Source organism: Dunckerocampus dactyliophorus, chromosome 2 (genome assembly GCF_027744805.1).
Source record: "Dunckerocampus dactyliophorus isolate RoL2022-P2 chromosome 2, RoL_Ddac_1.1, whole genome shotgun sequence".
Classification (NCBI taxonomy): Eukaryota; Metazoa; Chordata; class Actinopteri; order Syngnathiformes; family Syngnathidae; genus Dunckerocampus; species Dunckerocampus dactyliophorus.
Genome location: NC_072820.1, coordinates 23782031 through 23804232, shown reverse-complemented (window position 1 = coordinate 23804232; position 22202 = coordinate 23782031). Strand labels below are relative to the sequence as shown.

The following is a 22202-nucleotide window of genomic DNA, read 5'->3' as shown; positions in this document are numbered from 1 at the left end:
GCGTCAAAAAAATTGCATAAATGGACCTTACTCAATTTTAATTGAAGACCCCTGCTCTATTCTTTGACCTCCTCTCAGGTAATCCAGCCATAGCTGACATTGAGCTGATTACAGACATAGGTGAAAGCATAAACCTTGGACCCCAGCACGTCTTCTGCGACATGCCCTTCACTCTGCGCCTCGACACCCACAATGTTTCCATCGGTGCCATCAAGCTGTGCACCTTTGACGAGAAGATGGAGATTGATGCCGCAATGTTGTCTTCCGGCCCTGGCAGTCCGTTGTGCTCCGGCTGTCGACCTTTGCTGTATCGGATTCACAGGCAGCCACCTTTCACCAGCAAATCACAATCGCCTCAGATGCAGCAGGCGTTCACGGACAGGTGACGATTACGTGATTATTATTCATGTCTGATGCCATATCCCTATGATGACCACAACTGTAAGGTGAATATAGCGTTCAACACAAACCAACGGTGTTCGTGTTTTCCAGTAGTGGGTAATCTAATGAATTACTGTTTCAAACATTACAACACCGTTACCGGCGTTAAATGTGATGTGTTATTATGCACTATCTAGCAGCTGTTATCTGCTTGCTGGCTCGCTCATAACAATGCAGTATGTATGTATATGTATAACATAAAGGCACAGAAATGATCAACAAAGGGAGAAGAAAAACGAGAACAGACAATGCTAACAAAGTCTACTCATGATGGTCCAAAAGAAAGGTTCGGCCAACAAGCCAGTAACGCATAGAATAGCAATACAAGGGAAGGTAATATTGGAAGCAGGCGTAAAAGTTGCAAAGGTCTGGCGACTAGTGAGTGTGGCAGCATGGCATAAGAAGGCCTAAAATTGATTGTTCTCTTGTGCGAAGAGGTGGCTTGCCCCGGAACGTCCAGCAAGTGCCCTGCAACAGAGAGCAGACAGGCGGCAACACAGCAGCTCAGGCAGTACATACCGACAATTGTAGTTTGTCATGATGAAAACTATTCAAAATGCATATAAATGAGGAATGAAAGGGATAAATGAACATTTAATGTTACTTTTACCTTCATTAAAAACATAACTGTTTCCAAAGACATGATGTGGCAGCGAGATCAACACGGACAACACCTTTGTGTTTTGAGTATTTGAATGAATTCAGTGTGTGTTTCTCAGCTTTTTCATCAAAATGCTGGCACTTTCAATTTTCTTTGGCTCCAGTTTGGGTTATTTTGCAGCCGTGATCAAAAGAAAAGCATACTTGAAGGGAGAAACACTATTGATAGTCAAGAAATAACTTCTGGCAAAGCAGGAAGGTTGTGTCCGTGTTGAGCTCGCTGCCACATCATGTCTTTGTTAACAGTCATGTCTTCAGTGAAGGTAAAAGCAAGTTTAAACGTGCCGCATCCTGACTTTGATCAATGCCCCAACAAAATCCCACACATCATTATATACGATCTCATTTTTCTTAAATAAAGAAGTTCTGTTTTTTTTCCCCCTTGGGGAATGTATGCAGGTGTCCTGTTGGAAAATGATATCTGCATCTCCATAAAGTTGGTCAGCAGCGGGAAGCATGAAGTGCTCTAAAACTTCCTGGTAGAAGGCTGGTAGACCTCAGAAAACACAGTGGAACAACACCAACAGAATGACATGGAACCCCAAACCATTAGATCACTTTGGAAATCAAGGTTGCAGAGTCTGGAGGAAGAGAGGAAAGGCACAGAATCGACGTTGCTTGAGGTCCACTGTCCAGAGTCAGTGATGGTTTGGGGTGCCATGTCATCTGCTGGTGCTAGTCCATTGTGTTTTCGCGGCCACTATAATTGGAGTCAGCTGGGCTCACTTATAAAAGCAGGGCGCTACTAACACTCTTTCTCACTCTGCTCCTCCAGGTAACCATTTTTGTTCTTTCTGGTTTTGCACTCAGACATATTCCCACATTCACATCCACCCAGTAATACACTTCATACACAAAACACATTAACATGCTATCACCTCATTGTTATTATCCTGGGTTTAATTTGATGTATTTTACAATAAATATGGTTTTGATTGGCCTATACGCCGGTCTCCCCTTGTTTTTGTCATGGCCGACCTGTGACATGCCTTATGCAGGCATTGTATATAGTACACAACTGTATTAAGAAAATGTCTGCTCAATCATGACACACTAATATGTTTGTAAGAATTCTATGGAGTCTACTTAACAAACATACATTGGTTATTGCCAAATATACAAAAACTGCGGAATTGAGCTACAGTTAACAAAGGAAATCTAAAGCAACAAATCTAAGCAAAAGTCAATTTTCTTCTCACCAGAACTGTAAAGAGGGGAGAAAAGTATGAGTACATGATCCAGATTGAGACAGAAGGTCATCTCAGCAATCCCTCGCCATCTCTCTTTTACACTCATGGTCAGCCCTACTGTGGGGATGGCGTCATTCAAGGGTATGTGCACTTAACAGATGACTACCATGTAAATGTCCGTTATAGAAAGATGAAGGTGATGACTCTTGTCTGGTCTCTGTAGGGCAGAGGAGTGTGACGATGGTAATCTGCTGGATGCAGACGGCTGTTCTAAAAAGTGCCTCAAAGAAAAGGGCTTCAGCTGCCTTGGTGAGTCTCATGTACTTATGGACTGTCAGTTTCAGTATGTCCAAAAATAGCTAATTTCACTCTCCAAAAATATATTAGATTTATTGGACAAAAAAACGGCAGCCTCTACTTCCACTGGAAGTTGCATTTTGCTGAATAAAAGCTTTTGGCTCATGGGACTCCGGAGGCAGCTAATGGGTATTCGGCAGGCCAAGCAGGCAAAAAGTCAGACAGGCAGGGCTGCCTTTGTCACTGATTCTGTTCATTACTTTTATGGACAGAATTTCTAGGTGCAGTCAGGGTGTTGAGAGGTCCCGGTTTGGTGGCTGCAGGATTGGATCTCTGCTTTTTGCAGATGATGTGGTCCTGCTGGCTTCATCAAGCTGTGACCTTCAACTCTCACTGGATCATTTCACAGCTGAGTGTGAAGAGGCTGGGAAAAGAATCAGCATCTCCAGGTCCCAGTCCATTGTTCAGCTCGGAAAAGGGTCGAGAGCCATCTCCGAGTTGGGGATGAGATCCTGCCCCAAATGGAGGAGTTCTCTGGGTTTTGTTCACGAGTGAAGGAAGGATGGAATGCGAGATCGACAGGCGGATTGGTGTGGTGTCTGCAGTGATGCGGACTCTGCATTGGTTCGTTGTGGTGAAGAGGGAGCTGAGCCGAAAGGCAAAGCTCTCAATTTACCGGTCAATCTACGTTCATATCCTCACCTATGGTCATGAGCTTTGGGTAGTGACCGAAAGGACAAGATCGCGGGTACAAGCGGTCGAAATGAGTTTTCCCTGTAGCGTGGCTGGGCTCTCCCTTAGAGATAAGGTGAGAAACACTGTCATCCGGGCGAAGCTCGGAGTAGAACCGCTGCTCCTCCACATTGAGAGGAGCCAGATGGGGTGGCTTGGGCATCTGGTCAGGATGCCCCACGGACGCCTCCCAGGGGAGGTGTTCAGGGCATGTCCAACCGGTAGGAGGCCTCGGGGAAGACCCAGGACACGTTGGAGAGACTGTCTCTCAACTGGCCGGGGAACACCTCGGGATCTGCTGGAGAAGCTGGACGAAGTAGCTGGAGAGAGGGAAGTCTGGGCTTCCCTGCTTAGGCTGCTGACCCCGTGACCCGACCTCGGATAAGAGGAAGAAGATGGATGGATGGATGGATAGAGACGCAGAATAGTCTTGCCATTTTGTTTTTTTTTTTAGATAAAAACGTTGGTGCTGTGAAATCCAGTATTCAAAAGCTCTTGTCAAGTATAATATGTTAAACCAGACCCAACATCAGCAAAATAATAACTACAAAACTGCAAATATGGAAGGGAGACTGGGCTTTGCTATGTGTATGCGTCGCCATCTTGCAAGTATAGGTCTTCTGTTAAACACACATATCATTTTTGATTCTTTGAACATAAATTAGGCTGAATTTGTATTAACGTAGGCTATTTATAACTATATTTATAATCTATGTAAAAATGGATGCAGCAGCCATAGGCACCCCTATGTAGTCAGAATGGTACAATCTTGATCACATGACATTTTCATATGAATCGACTGCAAGATTCCTCCGAATCGAATCGTCGAATAGTTAACTATTCTAAGACACACCTACTAAACACACACTACCATCACCACGGCCCAAACAGAACTGTTGGGGCATAACTACATATTAAAAGACAAGGACACCAAGATGCCATTAAGATGACACATTCAAATTGTGAATGTAGTATTCTACATTGTCAGTAATTGTTTGGTGAGACAAGCTCCAGACTTGATTGCTGGAACATCAGTCTTTTATTGCAGGTTTAAATGATTTCGCAACAGGAACACCAATAAGATAATAATCATAATAATAACATGGGCTACTGTTGCAGCCGTAACCCACGACAAGTTAAAACCCAACTCTAAACCCGATGTCACTTCCCTTCCTCCACACATCCACAACACAGTTACTGTGACGCACACGAGCATGAGTTTTATTTATGTCTTAAATAGCTTATTTTCTCTGATCATGTCTACTATATTGGTGAATACGAATGTAAAGGTGAGTATATGGGTGTTATTTCATGTTTATAGGGCTCTAATATTGTTAAAAAATGTATTTAGAAGATCGTAAACAGGTTTTCTATGCCATAACTACAAACATATTACATTTATAAAGAAGGAATCCTACTTATCCTTTTCCAACTTGACACTCACTTATCACGGTCTGGTCTGGAACCAATTAACCGGAATAAACAAGGGACTGCTGTAACTACAGTCATCACTTTTATTGCCAATGTCAAGCCAGCAGGACGGATCATTGTTGGGTCTTTGTGGTCCGTATGAGTTGGATCCAGCCAAATTGGAAATTAAGTTAATATCTTTGAGATATTTTGTGTTTGTTGACAGCAAAGAAAGTCTGATATGGGACTACTAACGTGGCTAACATCAACAGTGACCAATGAAAACACAGTCAAGATTTATTCAGATTTGCTTCACTGACAAACAGTTTTGGATGAAATGTTCTGCCAGATTTCAAAATCTGGATTTGTATTCTTTAATAAATCCTCTTTTCCTATGATCTTTTTCCAATAGGTGAACCTAGCCAGTGTTATGTTTTTGAAGGGGACGGTCTGTGCGAGGAGTTTGAACGCGTCTCCAGTGTGCAGGACTGTGGGTATTTCACACCTCTGGGTTACACAGACCAGTGGGCATCTAGTGCTACAGCTTCTCATCAAGACCCCGAACACTGTCCTGCCAATGCGGCCACTGGCGAACCATCATTTAAAAAGGTAGGACGTATAAACCACAAGGCTGAGAAAGTGACTCAAGATGATAGTAACTTCACCTTTTTACGGAACCAAAGATTACGTACTGGAAATGCTTGTCACATTTTTGTCTTTCGTTTTTGTGCTATGCCTTACTTTTGTTATATTTCCTGCACACTTATTTACCTTGGGAAATATTTTTCTGCTGATTGGAGACAATGCCTGAGCCAAATTCTACACTCACATATGTTCTATATAAAGCTCTGTAGGTACCAGTACATGGATGTGAGTGAAAAACTGCCCACTGATGCATGGTTCCCTTGCACAGCTAATTCAGACATAAGTAATGACCTGGAACATCCATTCTGGCTTAAGGTAAGTGTGTGCATCTACTGTATGTGTATTAACACGTGTTGACAAGACTAAATACTGACAGAAACATTTTAGATTTCATAAATAAATACAGAATACACTCCTGATTAAAATTTGAAGACCAATTGAAAAATTGCAAAATTTACATTTTGCACTGTTGGACTCTAAGGGAGGTTCTAAGTCAAGATTCAAAATGCAAACAGAAGAAATGGGAGCGAGACAAAGTTTTGAGTAACCAATTTATTGCAAACAAGCACTACAGTGAAATAGGCTGTTCATGTGCTGATCACAGAAGAAAAAACTTCTTCAGAGGCATGGTTTCCTTTAACACCACAAAAGTGGCTGTTTGGAATTTGCAATGTGCACCAAACATGGGACATTGACAGGTGGAAGAAAGTTTTATTCTCTGATGAGAAAAAATGTCTGATGGCTGTCAACGTTACTGGCATGACAAGGAGATCCCACCGTGGAGGGGGCGCTTTTTCCTTTAATGGAACAAGGGAGCTTCAGGTTGTGCAGGGTACTAAATGGCAGCTGCCTATGTGGAGATGTTGCAGGGGCCATCCTTCATGACTGAAAGCCCTTGTCTGTGTGGTAATGACTGTGTTTTTCAACGCTGCCGTTCACAATGCCCGCCTGACAAAAAATTTATTCGAGAGGAATAACTACACTGTTTTGGACCATCCTGTGTGTTCCCCTAAATCCAATTGAGAATATTTGGGTATGGATGGCAAGAGAAGTTTACAATAATGGACATCACTTCCAGACAGTGGATGCCCTCCGTGAAAGCCATCTTCAACACCTGTAGTAACATTCCCACTAGCCTCCTGGAAACATTACACAGACACAGTCTCCATGGCAAAATCATATTTGAAAGTATTCCGGAACAAAAAGAGTCTGGTATGCTCTGTATCATTCAATTTTGTGCCTAACTGCGTCACAACAAGCTCAACTCAATAAATCACTTTCATTTAAAAGCCTCGTATTAAGTTACGACTATAAGTTGCAGGGCCAGCCAAACTATGAAAAATAGTGTGACGTACCCATAAATAATACAGTATATGGTAAATAATCCAAAAATCCTATTTGTAATATTTCCACTTATATTTTAGGTGGGATTTGTCAATTCTGGAGTGGCTGCCTCTGTTATCGTGTATCTGGCTTCAGATGGATCATGGACTGGGGAACACTGTCACAGGACAGCTACCATCGTGCTTTTGGATACTACTGGAAAGAATCACTCATTAGGTACTTTGGCTTTAATTAACTTATTATGTACTCATTTGTATTTTTTAATTGCTGTGCTTTTAGGGGCAATGCTATTGTTGCATTACAAATAAAGCTACAGCAGCAAGAAAAGTTGTTTCACAGCATTGTTTCATAGCAAAGATACGCATTATCTTTACTCACTCCATCTCTCAGGCACACATAACCTCTCATGCCATCGGAACCCCTTGATGGTTAACGTGACCCATGACCTCTCCCAGCCCTTCTTCCTGACAGCATCTGTTATCCTCCTCTTCTCCTCCCCCTCTGTGGCAATCAGTGGCGTGGCCTTGAGGACCTCCTGCCACTTCAGCACCTTCGCCAAGACCGGGTGCGCATCAGAGGGTGGGCTCTCCCACAGCTACCTACTTACAATGCACTATATAAATACACATACAATATGAATATCATTGACTGTGGCCCCTTGCTGCCGGCGGGCCATCTATTTTCATGAAAATAATCTGTTTGCATGATTAGGCGTGTTATACATAATTGGAAATCTTAGTTTGTTGAAATTTGAATGATATAAAGCATTACAGGATACAATTATAACTGCAGGCTTGGTAAACACAAATGGTAGACCAGTTGGAAACATAAACATGAATGTACATCTCCCTGGAAGCTTCACGGTAGTCAAACAGTAGATAAAAGTTCGACCAAATGGTTCTGTTATGTTGGCAATGGTCCACTAAATGTAAATATCTGACTGGCACCTCACTCAACACAATAGACAACTGTTTACCCTGTCTGCTGTGGCACAGTAGCCAATCAACTTACGTACATTGCTCGGACCAATTACATCCAATCTTAATGATGGCTAACGCAGTGAATAGCCAATGAAATTGTGAAAACACTGATATACTGGTTGATGGGTGAACTTTTATCATTTTTGTCATTAAAGCAAGGAAGTCCTGCGTAACGAAGCAATGGAAAACATGAACTGCACTTTTCTGTCTTTATTTTCCAAACAATCTTGACAGAGCAGTGTTGAAAGACAAGATACAATGTCAGGAAGCCATGGAGTTTTTTTTGCATGGAGTTAGTGAAGACTCTGACCAAGGGTAAGCAAGGCTCTCCAAATGGAGCACCTTTGGTACCCTTGATCCTAACTTGAGAAAAGCTTGTGTAAAATTCTCCAGTTTTGTAGTATTCAAGCTGTGGACGCATTTGGTTTCCAGTCTATACCTCCAAACTAGTCATTTTGAAGGAACATGTTTTTGAATCAAATATAGAACAACCTAAAAAAACCCCTTCTTTTCCAATGTATTCAAATTTCGACTTGTCCATGTAAGTATCACTTATACACATTCTGACTCTTGGGGAGAAAAGTCCAGAGTGTTTCTTTCAAATGAGCCAAAACCAAGTCTACTCTACTCCAAATGGTTCAAGGACAGCTTTTACTTTGCGTATGACTTTTTTGTTCTGGAATTTGAAGGGGGTTAAATATCAAGGATAGAGAAGCGTAGATTCTTACCGGTAGTTGCTTTATGTCTCTCTTCTAATTCTGTCCTGTGTCCTTTCACTAGGTGTTTGAGGCAAACATGTCAGATGGACAGCTGCCATCCTCCTCAAATTGATCATGCCTTTGTCAGGTAAGCTCTTTTTAATGAAACATAAATGCATTAGTAACATACAAAACATGCAAACAAATAAAATAGAAATACAAAAATATTTTTGCAGGTGTGCAGGAGGAGGGGAGTCATCGCACTGCTCCGTTCAGTGTCACCGTGGTTTCAGTATCACCATCATCAACGGGAGGGAAATCCCACCACACCAGGTACAATGACTAATGTCTTATTTGTTTTACAGTGAGCTATTCTCTTACTGGGTAGAAAATAGTAATATAGTAATATAAATTCCATTTTAGTGTAAATCGCTGCCCTTCAGCTGGATGTGCAGTAAATTGCAAACGTAGGAGCATGTCAGTGTTTTGCAAGTCTCAAGTAAGGCTCAAGTGTTTAATCTCAAGTTTCGAGTCATCTCTCAAGTAAAGACATACAAGTCCAAGTCACGTTGTCGAGTCAAGTCCAAAGTCATAGGCTTGAAGTTTTTGAGTCCTTACAAGTCATAAGCACTGTTTAGTGTTTCCAAATAAAATGTTATTGTGGTCAGTTGCAGACACACCTGTGCAATATTCATGCTGTGTAATCAGCATCTTGGTAGGCCACACCTTTGAGGTGGATGGATTTTAGGCTGTGTTGATACACTATGTCAAAATGGATAAAAGTAACTGTACACTCATCCCCTGTTTATCGCGGTTAATTGGTTGCAGACACGACCGTGATAAGTGAATTTCCACAAAGTAGGATTCCTTATTTATAAATGGAATATTTTCATAGAGAATAGAAAACCTCTAACCTCTAAAACGTCTAAATACAGTTTTTAACATTATTAGAGCCCTCTAGACATGAAATAACACCCCTGTAGTCAACTTTACACTCCTATTACCCAATATAGCAGACATAACAAGCGAAGATATGACATAATGTAGACTCACACCTGCTAGCATTGGGAGAGTTTTTTGTTATTGTTTCTTTTTTTACTTCTGGGACTTCTTGCAGTCATTAATGCAGCGTTCTTATGACACAGAGTCTGACGTTCTTTTAAAGTTTTTTTTGCCAACATTACAACCTGGCCAATAGGAATGCTCAGTTCCAACAAAGAACACAGTTCAGCTAGCACACTCCACCTCGCTCTCTCTCCCACAACAACTCTTCCTCCTTATCCACCAGTAACATTAACAGCAAGGTGCGTTCATGAACATCAGAATTTAGAACATCAACATTACAACATCAACAGGTCGTTAAAGTAACATTACTGACACCTAGTGACCAGTGGGGTGTACTACAGATAACGTGTCAATGCCTTTCTGAAATGTCACATATTCATATTTTAGTTAATTTTGACATTTTCATTCTTGAAAATGCTTAATTTAGGCCATAATTTTTCTAAACTTGCATATTTTTGACTAATAATAGTCCATAGTCCATGACCATCATTTATTAATTAGTGAAGCTGTGACTGGATTAGGACAGGGATTACTGTACAGTCACACAAGAACTAGAAGATGCCAAAAACATGGATTTAGAAAATATTATTTCTGTATTCAGTCCATTCTGCAGGTCAACAATTTGATATGAGTCCAGAAACATTTTGATTTAGTTATTTTGTTATTTGTTATTTGATTTGTTATTGATTTTGAATAACAGGATAATGTGAGGATTTATCAGATGGAACAACCCCTTGGTTAAGATTTTTGGAGCTGTAGAGACAGCGTTTATGTTTGTCACATGATCTCTGACATATTATAACATTAAATGACAACTTTTATTGTGTGGCGAGTAATATGATTATTCTATTCCTCTCTCGTCTTCCAGAGACAGACGGAGATGGAGTGTTTTCATGGTTTATGGGATCGTGAAGTCAGCTGTCAGCCGGTAGACTGTGGCCTGCCTGATCAGTCTCATGTCTACCATGCCATATTCAGCTGCCCCTGGGGAACCACCTTTGGCAAACAGTGCTCCTTCACTTGTGGGTCGCCAGCCATACTTCAAGGTAAACCACCAACGGGTTTCGTTTTGTCTGGTGTTTTGTTTGAATACAGATCATGAATCGTATTATTCATTTTAAAGTTAAATATGATATAGAAAAGAAAAGCGCTATAAAGGTTTGTTCCAATTATTGTACACATAACCCTAAATGTCTCTGTCTGATTTAAGCATGAGGACATTTACAGTCAGCTCTTACCGGAGTAACTTTCAGCTATATTGCCTTGCTGCTACCAAGGAATGATTTCCTCGGACCTACACTCTTTAATAATACAAATTTAATTCAGGGTTTACTTACTTATTTGTCTTGTTTTCTGCTTTGAAGATTCTATACATACTTGAAGTCATCAGAATGAACACATGCAATCCACAGGAGCCACAGGGAATGCTCAAATGTCACTGTGGAGTCAGCAGTATGACCAGTTTTTCTGATCTGAAAACAGATTGTGCAGAAATAATACAATCTGTGGTTTTTGAGTCCACGTTCAGAGTCCGTCATCATTAGCCAAAGCATGGTGTGTTTCACATAGCCACTACAAAGTACAATTGTATCAGATTTGGATTCTATTTGTGCCCTCAAGTCTAAATAAATTATTTTTTAAGATTAGACTGGTTTATGATCACTTTTGATTCAACTCGTACCCAACATTCACTGTCCTCATGATTGCTGGGTATGAGTGGGGAAAATGAGATGGGAAAGTAAGTATTATGCAAGTTTGCCCTCTTACAAAGATAGAAAACAGTCCATCATTTTAATCAACTTTTCAGAAAAATGCATTAAATAAAGGTCATAAATGAATTTGTATTAAATTTAGTGAAATAATAATTGGATCCCCTACAAACTAGCAAGCATTCATATTACTCAAGCAGAGAACAATAGTCGGCAACAGCAGCTTTGTAACTCTCACTCTCACGCTTGCATGCAAATGTTTTGGATGGCAATGGTTGTTTGAGGGGAGCCGGAGGATTATTTTTTTGCTTGTGCGGTCTTGTGAGGGTTCTCATTTTGTTTTTTGTGTTGCCGGTTCGGATGCGCTTTGATGCTGGTCGTTTTGATTCCCTGGTTCTGTGCCACCGTGGTGGAATTGTGCATGGCGAGTTTTGCACTCTGCTGAGATGCCTTTTTTGAACTTCAACATTGCTCCTGCTCCTTGCTGGGTTCTGTCCGGGTGCTGATGGATAGAAGTGCTGGAGTGGAACCTGGAATGGACTGCCTGTATTGGGGTGCCTATAGCCGAGATTTTAGATGCAGGCTGATATAATCAGATTTTTTTTGCTGATATCAGACCGATATCCAATATTGGTATATATATCAATATTGTATCAGGACACCCCGAGTATTATTTGGTTATTTTCTTTCTTCCAGCTCAGTTGGATTTGAAATCATGCTATAGCACTGAGAGTTCTCTTTGACTGATTTTTAATAATCCTTAAATTGTAGATTTGGTTAACTCTGCTGCCCTTGTGCTTTTAGATCTTTTGTTGCTGCCCTTGTGCTTTTAGATACCGGGGATCACAACATTCTATAGTTGCGTCTTGAAGTGTGTTTTGGCCTTAAAGGCACTGCCTTCAAGTGGTTCGTATCTTGACTCGCTGAGTGGTCCTTCTGTGTTCATTGTGTAGCTATGGAAGTATTATGTAGTTCTGAGCTGCTATTCAGGGTATGGGCTGCAGTTTGAGGAAGTGTTGATGTGTTTACATGTGGCTTGCATCTATCTGTAAGAAACCCAGCACTGTTTTGTGGATGTTGATAAAAGGCTCACTTGTTCACAGTCACCCTGCCTCCTTGTTATTCTGCCAACATTACACAGGTGTCAGAAGTGGGATTTGAACCCACACCTCCAGGGGATACTGCACAGTTGGCGATGCTGACTGGGCACAGAATGAGCACCGGGAGAGTAAGAGAGTCATGGAAGCCAAATTGAGGCATTTTCATTCGAAAGAGTGTGGGTCTACCTCACACTGCGCAAGAAGGGGCAGAGCCCTGAACTGGACAGGTCCTGGACAGGACCGTGCTGAGTTCTAGAGAGAGTGAGGGAGGTTGTGTACTGAGAGCAGTTGCCAGAGCAAGGAAGAAAAAGTCTGTTCTTACACTTCACTGACCCCTTAGCTGTGGCATGCCTCAAGGCTCAGTTATAAGTCTATAACTCCCATCATTTCCATTAAGACCCATAAAAATATCGGGGTTAAAATGGGTTAAGAAAAATACACACATTCTTATAAGGTTTTTGGTGTTGATCAATTTGAATAATAAAGAAAATAAAAACATACAGTGAACAGTGACACACAAGTGTCACAAGGGCAGGCAAGGACAATAAAAGAAAAGAAAAAGAAAGACATGCAGAAGTTTATAAACTAAATACAAAGACTGAGACAGGAATGAGGGCACAGGTTCTCAATGGTTAGCATTGTTGCTAAATGTTGGCTTCAAATCTGTGGCAGCTCAGGCCATTTTATGTATCTGAATTCAGAAGACTCGGTGTATTTGGCCAATGTATAATATGTTCTTTCTGTTCTTGAGTATCAGTAGTGGTTTGCATCTCAACCCTCTTTCATTTACATTCGTACAGGTGTCTCTTGATTTTCGGTTTTAACGATATACTGACCTTCTGCACATTATGTTTTACTTTTGTTGAGGTTTAATTACATTTTTCTTCTGCACGAAAAGGTTTTTGACATCATCCACTTTATTTGCCTTACTGTGAGTTACTGCAAAAAGCAAGTCCAGACTTTATAAATCTGGAATGTTCTCCAATTGCCAAGTCAACCACCTGATCTCAAAGCAGTAGCTAAAAGTGCAACTAGTCTTGACACGGGCATGGCTTTTAATTAGTGAAGTAAATAAATAATTTCAGCCAAAATTCTTCATTGCCCTGACTTCATGTCGGTAACTATGTTTGCAATGTTACCTTGATGTTTGTCTTTGAACTGTTAAACAGCTATCCACGCTAGCTCGAACAAGATAATAATAATAATAATAATGGATTGATTTTATATAGAGCCTTTTTACAAGGTACCCAAAGCACTTCACAGTGAAGTGAACCCATTATTCATTCACTCCTCAGTCACACACTAGTGGTAATCGACAAATGTAGCAACAGCTGCCCTGGAGTGGACTGACGGAAGCGTGGGTGCCAATTCGTGGCCTTTCTGACCACCATCAAACAGTCATACACATTCCATTCCATTCAATTCAATTCAATTCATATAGCGCCAAATCACAACAGCAGTTATCTCACGGCACTAAGAAGGTCACATTCATAAATGAAATCAGAGAACCACTGAAATCCCACATGAGCAAGCACTTGGCGACGGAGGCAAGGAAAAACTTCCTCTTGAACAGAACTCAGTCTCTGTGGGGCAGCCGTCTGTCTCGACCGGTTGGGTTAAGATATAAAATAGAGTAGAGGGATAGATGGTAGATCAAGCCAGAAGTCTTAGTCTTAGTCCAAGGAACATAGAGGAGTGTCTCTGATACATATCAGCGTATCAGGGCTCAGTTCTAACTATATTCTTTAGCAAGCAAAGAGGTAGGTTTTGAGTTGTCTCTTAAATAGAGAGAGGGTGTCTGACCCCCGGATTGAGTAGGGGAGATGGTTCCACAACAGAGGAGCCTGATAACTAAAGGCTATACTCCCCATTCTACTTCTAAAAATTCTATGAGTGGCAAGTAAGTGTAAATTCTCGGCAGAATATGTGTCCTTGGGCAAGAAAGTCCAACAAGTCAAAGCCCTTTTACCATTTTGAACGGCTCCTTGAGAGGAACGGCACATGCGCCACGTGTCTGAGTGTGTTTGGTGGAGAAATGCGTGTGGAAAAGGACAATCTACCAGACTTGCAGTTTGCTCTATTGTGGGGAGCTGGGAGAAAAGCAAGCCCAAATAAGTAATTACACGGTCAAAAACAAGACCGCTACTCACAAAATTTACAATCCTAAGTGGCTTATAATAAGCAGACCTGGCAGCAGTTGTTTTTTACTGTGCAGTTACAAGTGACCCATAGCACTGTGTTTACTTTTGCTGAACACTTGTAACGACCTGCATGCGCCCACCATGCAACTAAACAACTACAGAAGTGTCAACATTGGGTGGCAACAACACATAAGTAAACAATGATAACAAATACTAATAATCAGAGAAGTCACACACCTTTCAGTTAGCCTGAAATGACTCTTTTCCCCTAATATTGGAGTTGATACAGGCATATGCCAGGGGCCCCAGTTGCCCTGTTAATAACAAATGAAAAAAGGTGTTTACGTGTCAAATTTTCACAATATGAATATATTCTGCTCCATACATGAATATAGTGTGCATAGAAACATGGTCATTGTGTGGTTGGAGATTCTGTTGTTGAACATACCCAAGTTGATACAGCACCATAGTGACACACCTGTGGAGGGTGAAGTCTCTGTTTCAAAGAAGATGATTACTTGGTGGTTACTATTACTTTACTATGTGTACCATTAGATCCAAAAATATTTTGGCAATGAGTTTAGATTATTGCCTTTAAATATAATAACCAAATAATATTGTAGGATAATATTCTAGGAAGACTTTCAGTTTTACTGAGTGAGTATTTGGATGGAGTCACAATTTGTAATTCTGACCAGTATTTCTAATTCTTGGATCAAAGCAAAGTTAGAAAAACAACCATTATTTTGCAACATGTAAAGTGTTGGCGTGTCAGGGAGGGAATGTAAACTAACGCTTTCCATCTTTCTTTCACTCCTTTTTTCTCCGGTTTTTACTTCTCCTCAGGCGACAGTGACAGGTTGGTATGTTTGGAGGACGGTCTGTGGTCTTTTCCAGAAGCTTACTGTAAGATCGAGTGCTCGGAGCTCCCAAACATCCTCAATGCAAAGCTGCTAACGGCAAAGTGCCTGGCCTCAAGCCACGATGTTGGCTCCCTCTGCCGCTACAAATGCAATCCAGGCTTCTATGTATTAGGAAGCTTCAAAAAGAAGACACCAAGGTAAGTGGTTTGGTACTTTTGGTATGGGGTCAAGCTATTATTTGATCTTGATTATGTAAGTTTGGTATTTTGCAAGATCATTCATACCCCCTTACAAAGATATGAACAATCCATCATTTTATAGCAGAAATCCAGAAGAAGAAATCCAGAAATACACATTACATAAAGGTTCTAAATACATTTGTATTCGATTGAGTGAAATAAGTATTTGATCCCCTACCAACCAGCAAGCAATCTGTGTGATGGGAACAGATTGCCAGGGATAGGACAGCCAAGAGCAGTGATTTCCAAACACCCCTTGTAGTAAGTGAGCAAATTGCAGGGAGTACGTGGAAACATTTAATTTCCAAGATGTTAAGTAGAAGTAGCCCAGTGGGAAAAAAATAGTGCCTACATTGCAGCAATACATTGCATTGATTTTGGACAGTGGTGTGCAGTGTTGCACACTAGCAACTCGCGACAAAGCTAGCGACTTTTTCTGGTGTCGTCAGACAGTTTTCTGGTATTTGGGGACTTAAAAGTGAATGCACGTATTGTTCTGCAGTTTCTGTTCTCAGCGGGTGCTGCTGAGAGGTCCACCCTGCCCCAAAGCAGTCACAAGCCGTCAGTGCACTTCCGCGACACACTGAGTGTATAGCTAGTTTGCCCTTCAGTTGCCCAATGGTTATTTCAAGTAACGGAGGTAGGGTCCCTTTCTAGCTGGATGTGGATGAAGGCTCCAAACTCAAGTACAGCTGCTAGCATTGTGACTGCACTGGAAAGCGTAAGGAGGAGCAAGCCGTTCACTGATGGAGAAATTATGAAAGAATTGTTCATAAAAATATCACAGCATCTATGCTCCGAATTAAACAAAATAAGAAATTATTCGTAAAATTAAAAAAGAGCCCCTCCCTGCAAAGGCAGTCAAGGACAGGACCAATAGAATGGGAACAAGCATCACCAATAGGAAAACTGATGACATTAATTCAGTGCAAGCATTTTGAATTGCCTGCGATGACTCAAGTGATATAAACAATATTGAGCAGACAGTACTGCGATGCAGATATGTGAACTCTAGTGGGCTTTTTTATGTTTAACTTGGCTACGTTTTCTTTTTAATTTTACACAAATACGAGAACAAAAAATCATACATAGTTCAGTGTTTAAATTCTTTCAAAGTAGGCCTACACCCGCACTTCTTGTTGTTTTGTGGCTCAAGACCATTTTTATTTACTGGAAGAGGAGGCAAAATGGCTCTTTTGATGCTGCAGACCCCTGGGATAGGGGAAAGAGCCGCTGCAGTTATTTTATAAATATTTTATTGTATTTTATTTTATTATTATACTTCTTTTTGTGTCGCCTCATATTGGATTTCTGAGAGAGGAATCTTCACTATTTTTGTTAGCAGGAACACTGTCTTTGTAAACAGAGAGTATACTCGGACAACTTACTTGGGATATTTTATGTAAATAGGAGTCGACCACATACATTTAAATTCCAGCATAAAGAACCCCATAAATAGTTTTATGTCCTGTGCTTACTTACCTTTTTGCCAGGCAATATAAATATTCTCAGTCATTTCATATGAAGCCAGACAATAAAATGAAACATGTGCACTACGACTAGTTTACTGAGCTGCACCAAAAAAAAAAGAAAGGAGCGTCTTTGACGCTCTCGACCCCCACTGACCCCCCCCGTGCAAATACTGCCCATGTCTCTTTCACCACTGGCTCGGAATCCAAAGCCACATTCGGCATAAACATCAGCCAAGAGCATGAATAGAAACTGACAAAACCAGTGGTTGGACATGAACTGGAACCAACAACGATTTATGGCTCAAAGTAAGGAATAATTAATTATTTATCTAAATCGTTATTTAAGCCTTAGTTTTACAAAATTTAAGGCTGATTATAAACCAGAGGAAATACGGAAATCCAAAACCAAATATGTTAATTGTTTATGCAATTGGGCTATCTGACACAAAATGTCTGGATTGGTTCTGACCAACCATAAATCAATCGTTGTTGAAGGAAGAAACAATTTGATATTGCGCACATTTGTCACGTATTCCTGTTGTTTTTAGGAAATACTTCAAGCTGGAGTGCCAAGAGGGAGGGCAGTGGGAGGATGCCTCGTGCGAGCCTGTATCTTGTCCAGCTTTACCTGATGTTTTCCAGGGCATGTATTTGTGCACCAATGGCTTCTACTACAACAGCCTCTGTACCCTGCAGTGCCCAGATGCAGCAGAAAATGTATGATTTCCACAGCAAAGCACATCTATTTTTTCTGGATAGTACTGTGTACAGTATAGCGAGTAGCATTTCATGTCATTCTGTGAAAGAATATTCAAGTTCTGCAAAGGCTGTTGTCCCGTTAATCTTAGCAGTTGGAGTTCAAAATCTGGTGCGGAATTTTTTTCACTTAAACCTTCAACTTAAACCTTGAAGGAGGTCAGTGCTTCCTGGAGTGCTATTCCAGTTTGTTCATGAAGTAAAACAATGACTGTACAGTCTTCCCTCGCCACTTCATGGTTCGCATTTTGCAGCGTCACGCTATCGTGGTTATTAATTAATAAATCCTGCTGTTTCATGGTTTAATGCGGTTTTTAGTCAAAATATACGCATTTTTAAGCAAATGTTACATATTTTTTTCCTAAATTAAGCATTTTCAAGCATAACATACAAATATAAGGCATTCAAAAGACTCATTCAAAGACATAGACCAAGTATTCTACGCTAGTCAGTGGGTGTCAGAAGCGGCAGGCTTGATCGCCGGAATAACAGGCTTTTATTGCAGGTCTAACAACAGTTAATCTCTTATAAAAGTCCCGAATAAAAATACGGGCTACTGTTGCGGCTGTAACCCACGGCAAGCTGAAAGTCAACTCTGAACCCTCGACGTCACTTCCTGTCCGCCACTCACTCTGCTGCCCTGGGGAACACATCTATAGCAACACACACAAACACAAGCCTTATTTACTGTATGTCTTAAATGGCTTATTTACTCTTATTATGTCTACTATATTGGGGAATATCAGTGTAAAGTTGACAATAGGGGTGTTAGTTCATGGGTGTTAGAGGGCTCTCATATTGTTAAAAACTATATTTAGAAGGTTGTAAGCTAACATTCTACGGTCTAACTAAAATATAATCAATTTATAAATAAGGAATCCTACTTGGTGGAAATTCACTTATCACGGCCAGGTCTAGAACCAATTAACAGCCATAAACAAGGGATTACTTGTACTGAAGTTTGTGGTTTACTTTGCTGGCTTTCAGCGTGTGATTCAGTGCTCTAAGGATGGTCAATGGACAGCACAGTTGACCATGTGTTCCAACCTTCATGGATCCTGCACTGCTCCCTCTCATCTCAACTTTGTAGAGTACAGCTGCGCTGAGGGCATGCATGTTGGTGAGTACAATTAACATCACAAACTTTTTTGGGGGAAAGTGTATCATACAAACAGCCATGTTAACATTGCTTTGCCTTTTGGGAGCAAGAAAAATGTTTTCCAGCTTAGTATTTTGCAGACACACAACAAATGGCTGTTACTAGACAGCTTTAGTACAAGGGGCAGAGTGGTTGTATTTGTGTTATGATGGTAACTGCTACACAACACTTGTATAAATATAAGTTTGATACCTGCAGATTTTATACATCCACGTAACAGCAGCTAAAAGATCAAACAAACCAATTTTCGAAAAACAGAACACAGTTCAAACCACAATCACTTAAATGGACAAATGTGGAAATCAAGCAATCAGTCATAGAGCAGCATATGTCATTACTAATTTAATAAACCAAAACACTAATTGAACAAAATTGACGGCGTTGGAAAGCTAATGCTTAGCCTTTCCAAAAGTACCACTGAAACTCACTGAACAAGCATCTACATTTACTAGGATGACCAGATTTTGATTACCGAAAACCTTTTGGCCTGGCAATGAGATACTGGATACTGGAAGTTTACTTGAAGATGCCTTATAATTTCAATACATTTAAAGAATATCTCCTCTGTATGGATAGAAAATTGTTAATTATAAAATATTATCTATTACCAAAGACACAAATTCAAAAGGAAGAATGATCAAAAATGTTAAAAAACCACAAACATTATTCCAAAATTTTAACTTGAGGTCAAATGTCAAGTTTTGAATGTAACCAATATGTTCAGGAAAGGTCTGACCTGTAAAGTAGCAAAAACTTGAGAATTTCAGCCGCTGTTGTGCATGACGTCCCCACTTTTCAAGGGATTAACTTTGTGCATGTATTTTGCTTTTTGTTTGTCTTTTTGCAGCTTTTTGGCAACACTAATTTAAAAAAGTGTCCTAATTCTGGCCAATTTAATGGCACAATGAAAAACAGGATGGTCAGGACAGGATGTGAAAATAGGACATGTCTTGAAAAAACAGGAAGTTTGGTCACCCTACAATTATTCTCATACAATAGTAAAGATTAGGGCTGTCAGAAATATCTCGTTAACGGCGGTAACTAATATATTTGATTAATTAAGTTAAATAATTTTGTGTAATTAACGCACACGCATCAAGGTTATGGTTATGGTTATGGTTATGGTTATGACGACAGACGGCGGCACAGTGAATCTCCCCACAGACTCACACAGTGTCTGACGCTCTTTTATAACTTTATTCTTAGCTGAACACATCAACAGCAGTGCAATCCAACACCATATGTGTATCTCCTACTCCAAACAAACACGTCTCTAGTCCATTCATTGTCACGAGACAGACCGCGAGATGCGTTCACTGACACTCCGAACAACACAACAACGTTGTTATTATGTGTGTATGGGTGGTCTAAATAAACAGAAACGCAATGAAAATCAATAAGTTGATTTTCTTATCACTCACTTTGTAACTCTTAATGAAGAAGTACAATTTGCTGCATTTAAGTGTGCTCGGAAATCCCAGAAACTTCACTCAAAACATGTGAATGCATCTTCAATGGCGTGGTGTTTTTGAACGCAACTCCTCATTGCTCATAATAACACAGTTAAAAGTCTGATTCAAATATTCTGGTGTTAAAGAAACCAGTGCTAGGTAAATAGATTTTCAGACATATGTGCCATCTCTTAACTTGATTTAAATTTTAAGTTAATTTGGCACTGCCAATACGTACAAGTATATACAATTATAATCCTACCCTGTCATTTATTTTTCCTTCAATAAAATACAGTAAAAATGGGCATGTTTCAGACATGTAATGCTAATTGTTTAATTTATTTTGAACATGCGTACAAATTACATTGGAATACATCATACAGTACAATTTTCACAGTTCCACATGTCCAAAAAGGAGTAGGAAGAAGCAAATCTTATTTAATACTACCCCCCATCCGTTTCACATCAATTGCAATACATTTGTTTACTTCCTGTATTCCAAATGTACTCTTTGCTAGTTTAAAATACATAGGAACATTATAAGGTAATATTATAAGGTAATATAAGGTAACATAGTGTGACATTCTGATTAATCATCATTAATTAATTTGACAACCGTGATTAATCTGATAAAAATTTTAATCATTTCACAGCCCTAGTAAAGTTCTATACATTTTCACATCTACAATAACCATCATAGTCTTTACTTTCATGCCAACTTTATCTATGTACACCTTGTATATGCACACTACAATATGATTTATTTTGGATATGTCTTTTTCAAGCCCAGGGTTTGAGAGGTTAAGGGCAACTCACAAGAATAGACACTATAGAACAGAATAGACACTGCTGTATATAGACAAATGTGTCCAGACATGCTCCTCAATCAGTGAATTAATCAGTCAAGAGTTGCACTCAACCGATTTGCCCCTACCCAGAACAGTATAAGTTGGTGGCTTCCTCTCAATGTTAGTCCTTATGATAACAATTGGTATGTGGTCACTTTTGTCCTCAACTGCAAATTGAAGAAAGAATTACCTTTTTAGATATTTATATATTCATATTAAATATTCATATCTCTTCCATGCAGGTGCTGTTTGCTACCCTACTTGCCTTTTGACCCCAGATATGCCTCTTCATGACCCAGTGATTTTACCCAATGGCACTACAGTTGGCTCTTTAAAACACTGGATGCTCCCTATGAAAGTACAGGTGAGATTACGATATGAATAACATACAGTATAGTAGTGCTGCACCGTTCTGCAAAAAATGTGACTCACAATCAGTGTTTCCCCTTCCATATTTATATATTACGATTGAGGCTAGCGAGCCAACCGCTGATGCTAACCGCCAAAATTGAAAGCGGTTGCTTAGGAACATGATGACGCAAAGCAAAAAGAGACACTCGCCACACGCCCTAGGATGTCCTGACCCAGTGGAAGAATCCAAAGTCCACAGATAACATGAGAAAGGGAGAAGATTGGCAAGGTCATTCGGGAGCTAATAAATATGAATGACTATGATGAGTGGAAGAGAATGCTAAAATGGGAGATATTATATACACTAACACAGCATGATATCGAGGATACACTCAAAATGAAGGGTGAAGCCCAAGGAACAACAAGATCTCGCAGACGAACAAAATAGGAAAATAAAAATCAAGACAGTAACAACACAGAGTGGATCAATCAACAAGTTCTCCTTGAGTCTGGGTTCCCAAAGTGGGGTACGTGTACTCCCAGGGGTACACCAATTGTCATAGGGGCTACGTGAATAAAAATCTAAAACAATTAGCGTTTAGCACTCACAATTACGAGTGTGTCTGAAGGAGCAAGGAGAACGGAGCAGAA

General features: G+C 40.2%; 1 protein-coding gene across 4 annotated transcripts in view; it reads left to right on the top strand.

Moving 5' to 3' along the window:
* pappa2 (pappalysin 2) overlaps positions 1–22202 on the top strand; it is a 79414-nt gene that overhangs the window by 37408 nt on the left and 19804 nt on the right. For 3 of the 4 annotated variants that reach the window (XM_054769084.1, XM_054769083.1, XM_054769087.1), the window contains exons 11-24: positions 79–382; positions 2304–2432; positions 2515–2600; positions 5143–5339; positions 5577–5690; positions 6800–6935; positions 7110–7284; positions 8480–8545; positions 8634–8730; positions 10331–10508; positions 15259–15472; positions 17535–17703; positions 18730–18862; positions 21443–21564. In XM_054769084.1, the coding sequence (XP_054625059.1) occupies positions 79–382; positions 2304–2432; positions 2515–2600; positions 5143–5339; positions 5577–5690; positions 6800–6935; positions 7110–7284; positions 8480–8545; positions 8634–8730; positions 10331–10508; positions 15259–15472; positions 17535–17703; positions 18730–18862; positions 21443–21564 (2120 nt within the window). Of the gene's footprint in view, positions 1–78; positions 383–2303; positions 2433–2514; positions 2601–5142; positions 5340–5576; positions 5691–6799; positions 6936–7109; positions 7299–8479; positions 8546–8633; positions 8731–10330; positions 10509–15258; positions 15473–17534; positions 17704–18729; positions 18863–21442; positions 21565–22202 lie in introns of all 4 variants that reach the window. The other variant, XM_054769086.1, reaches the window with a different exon arrangement.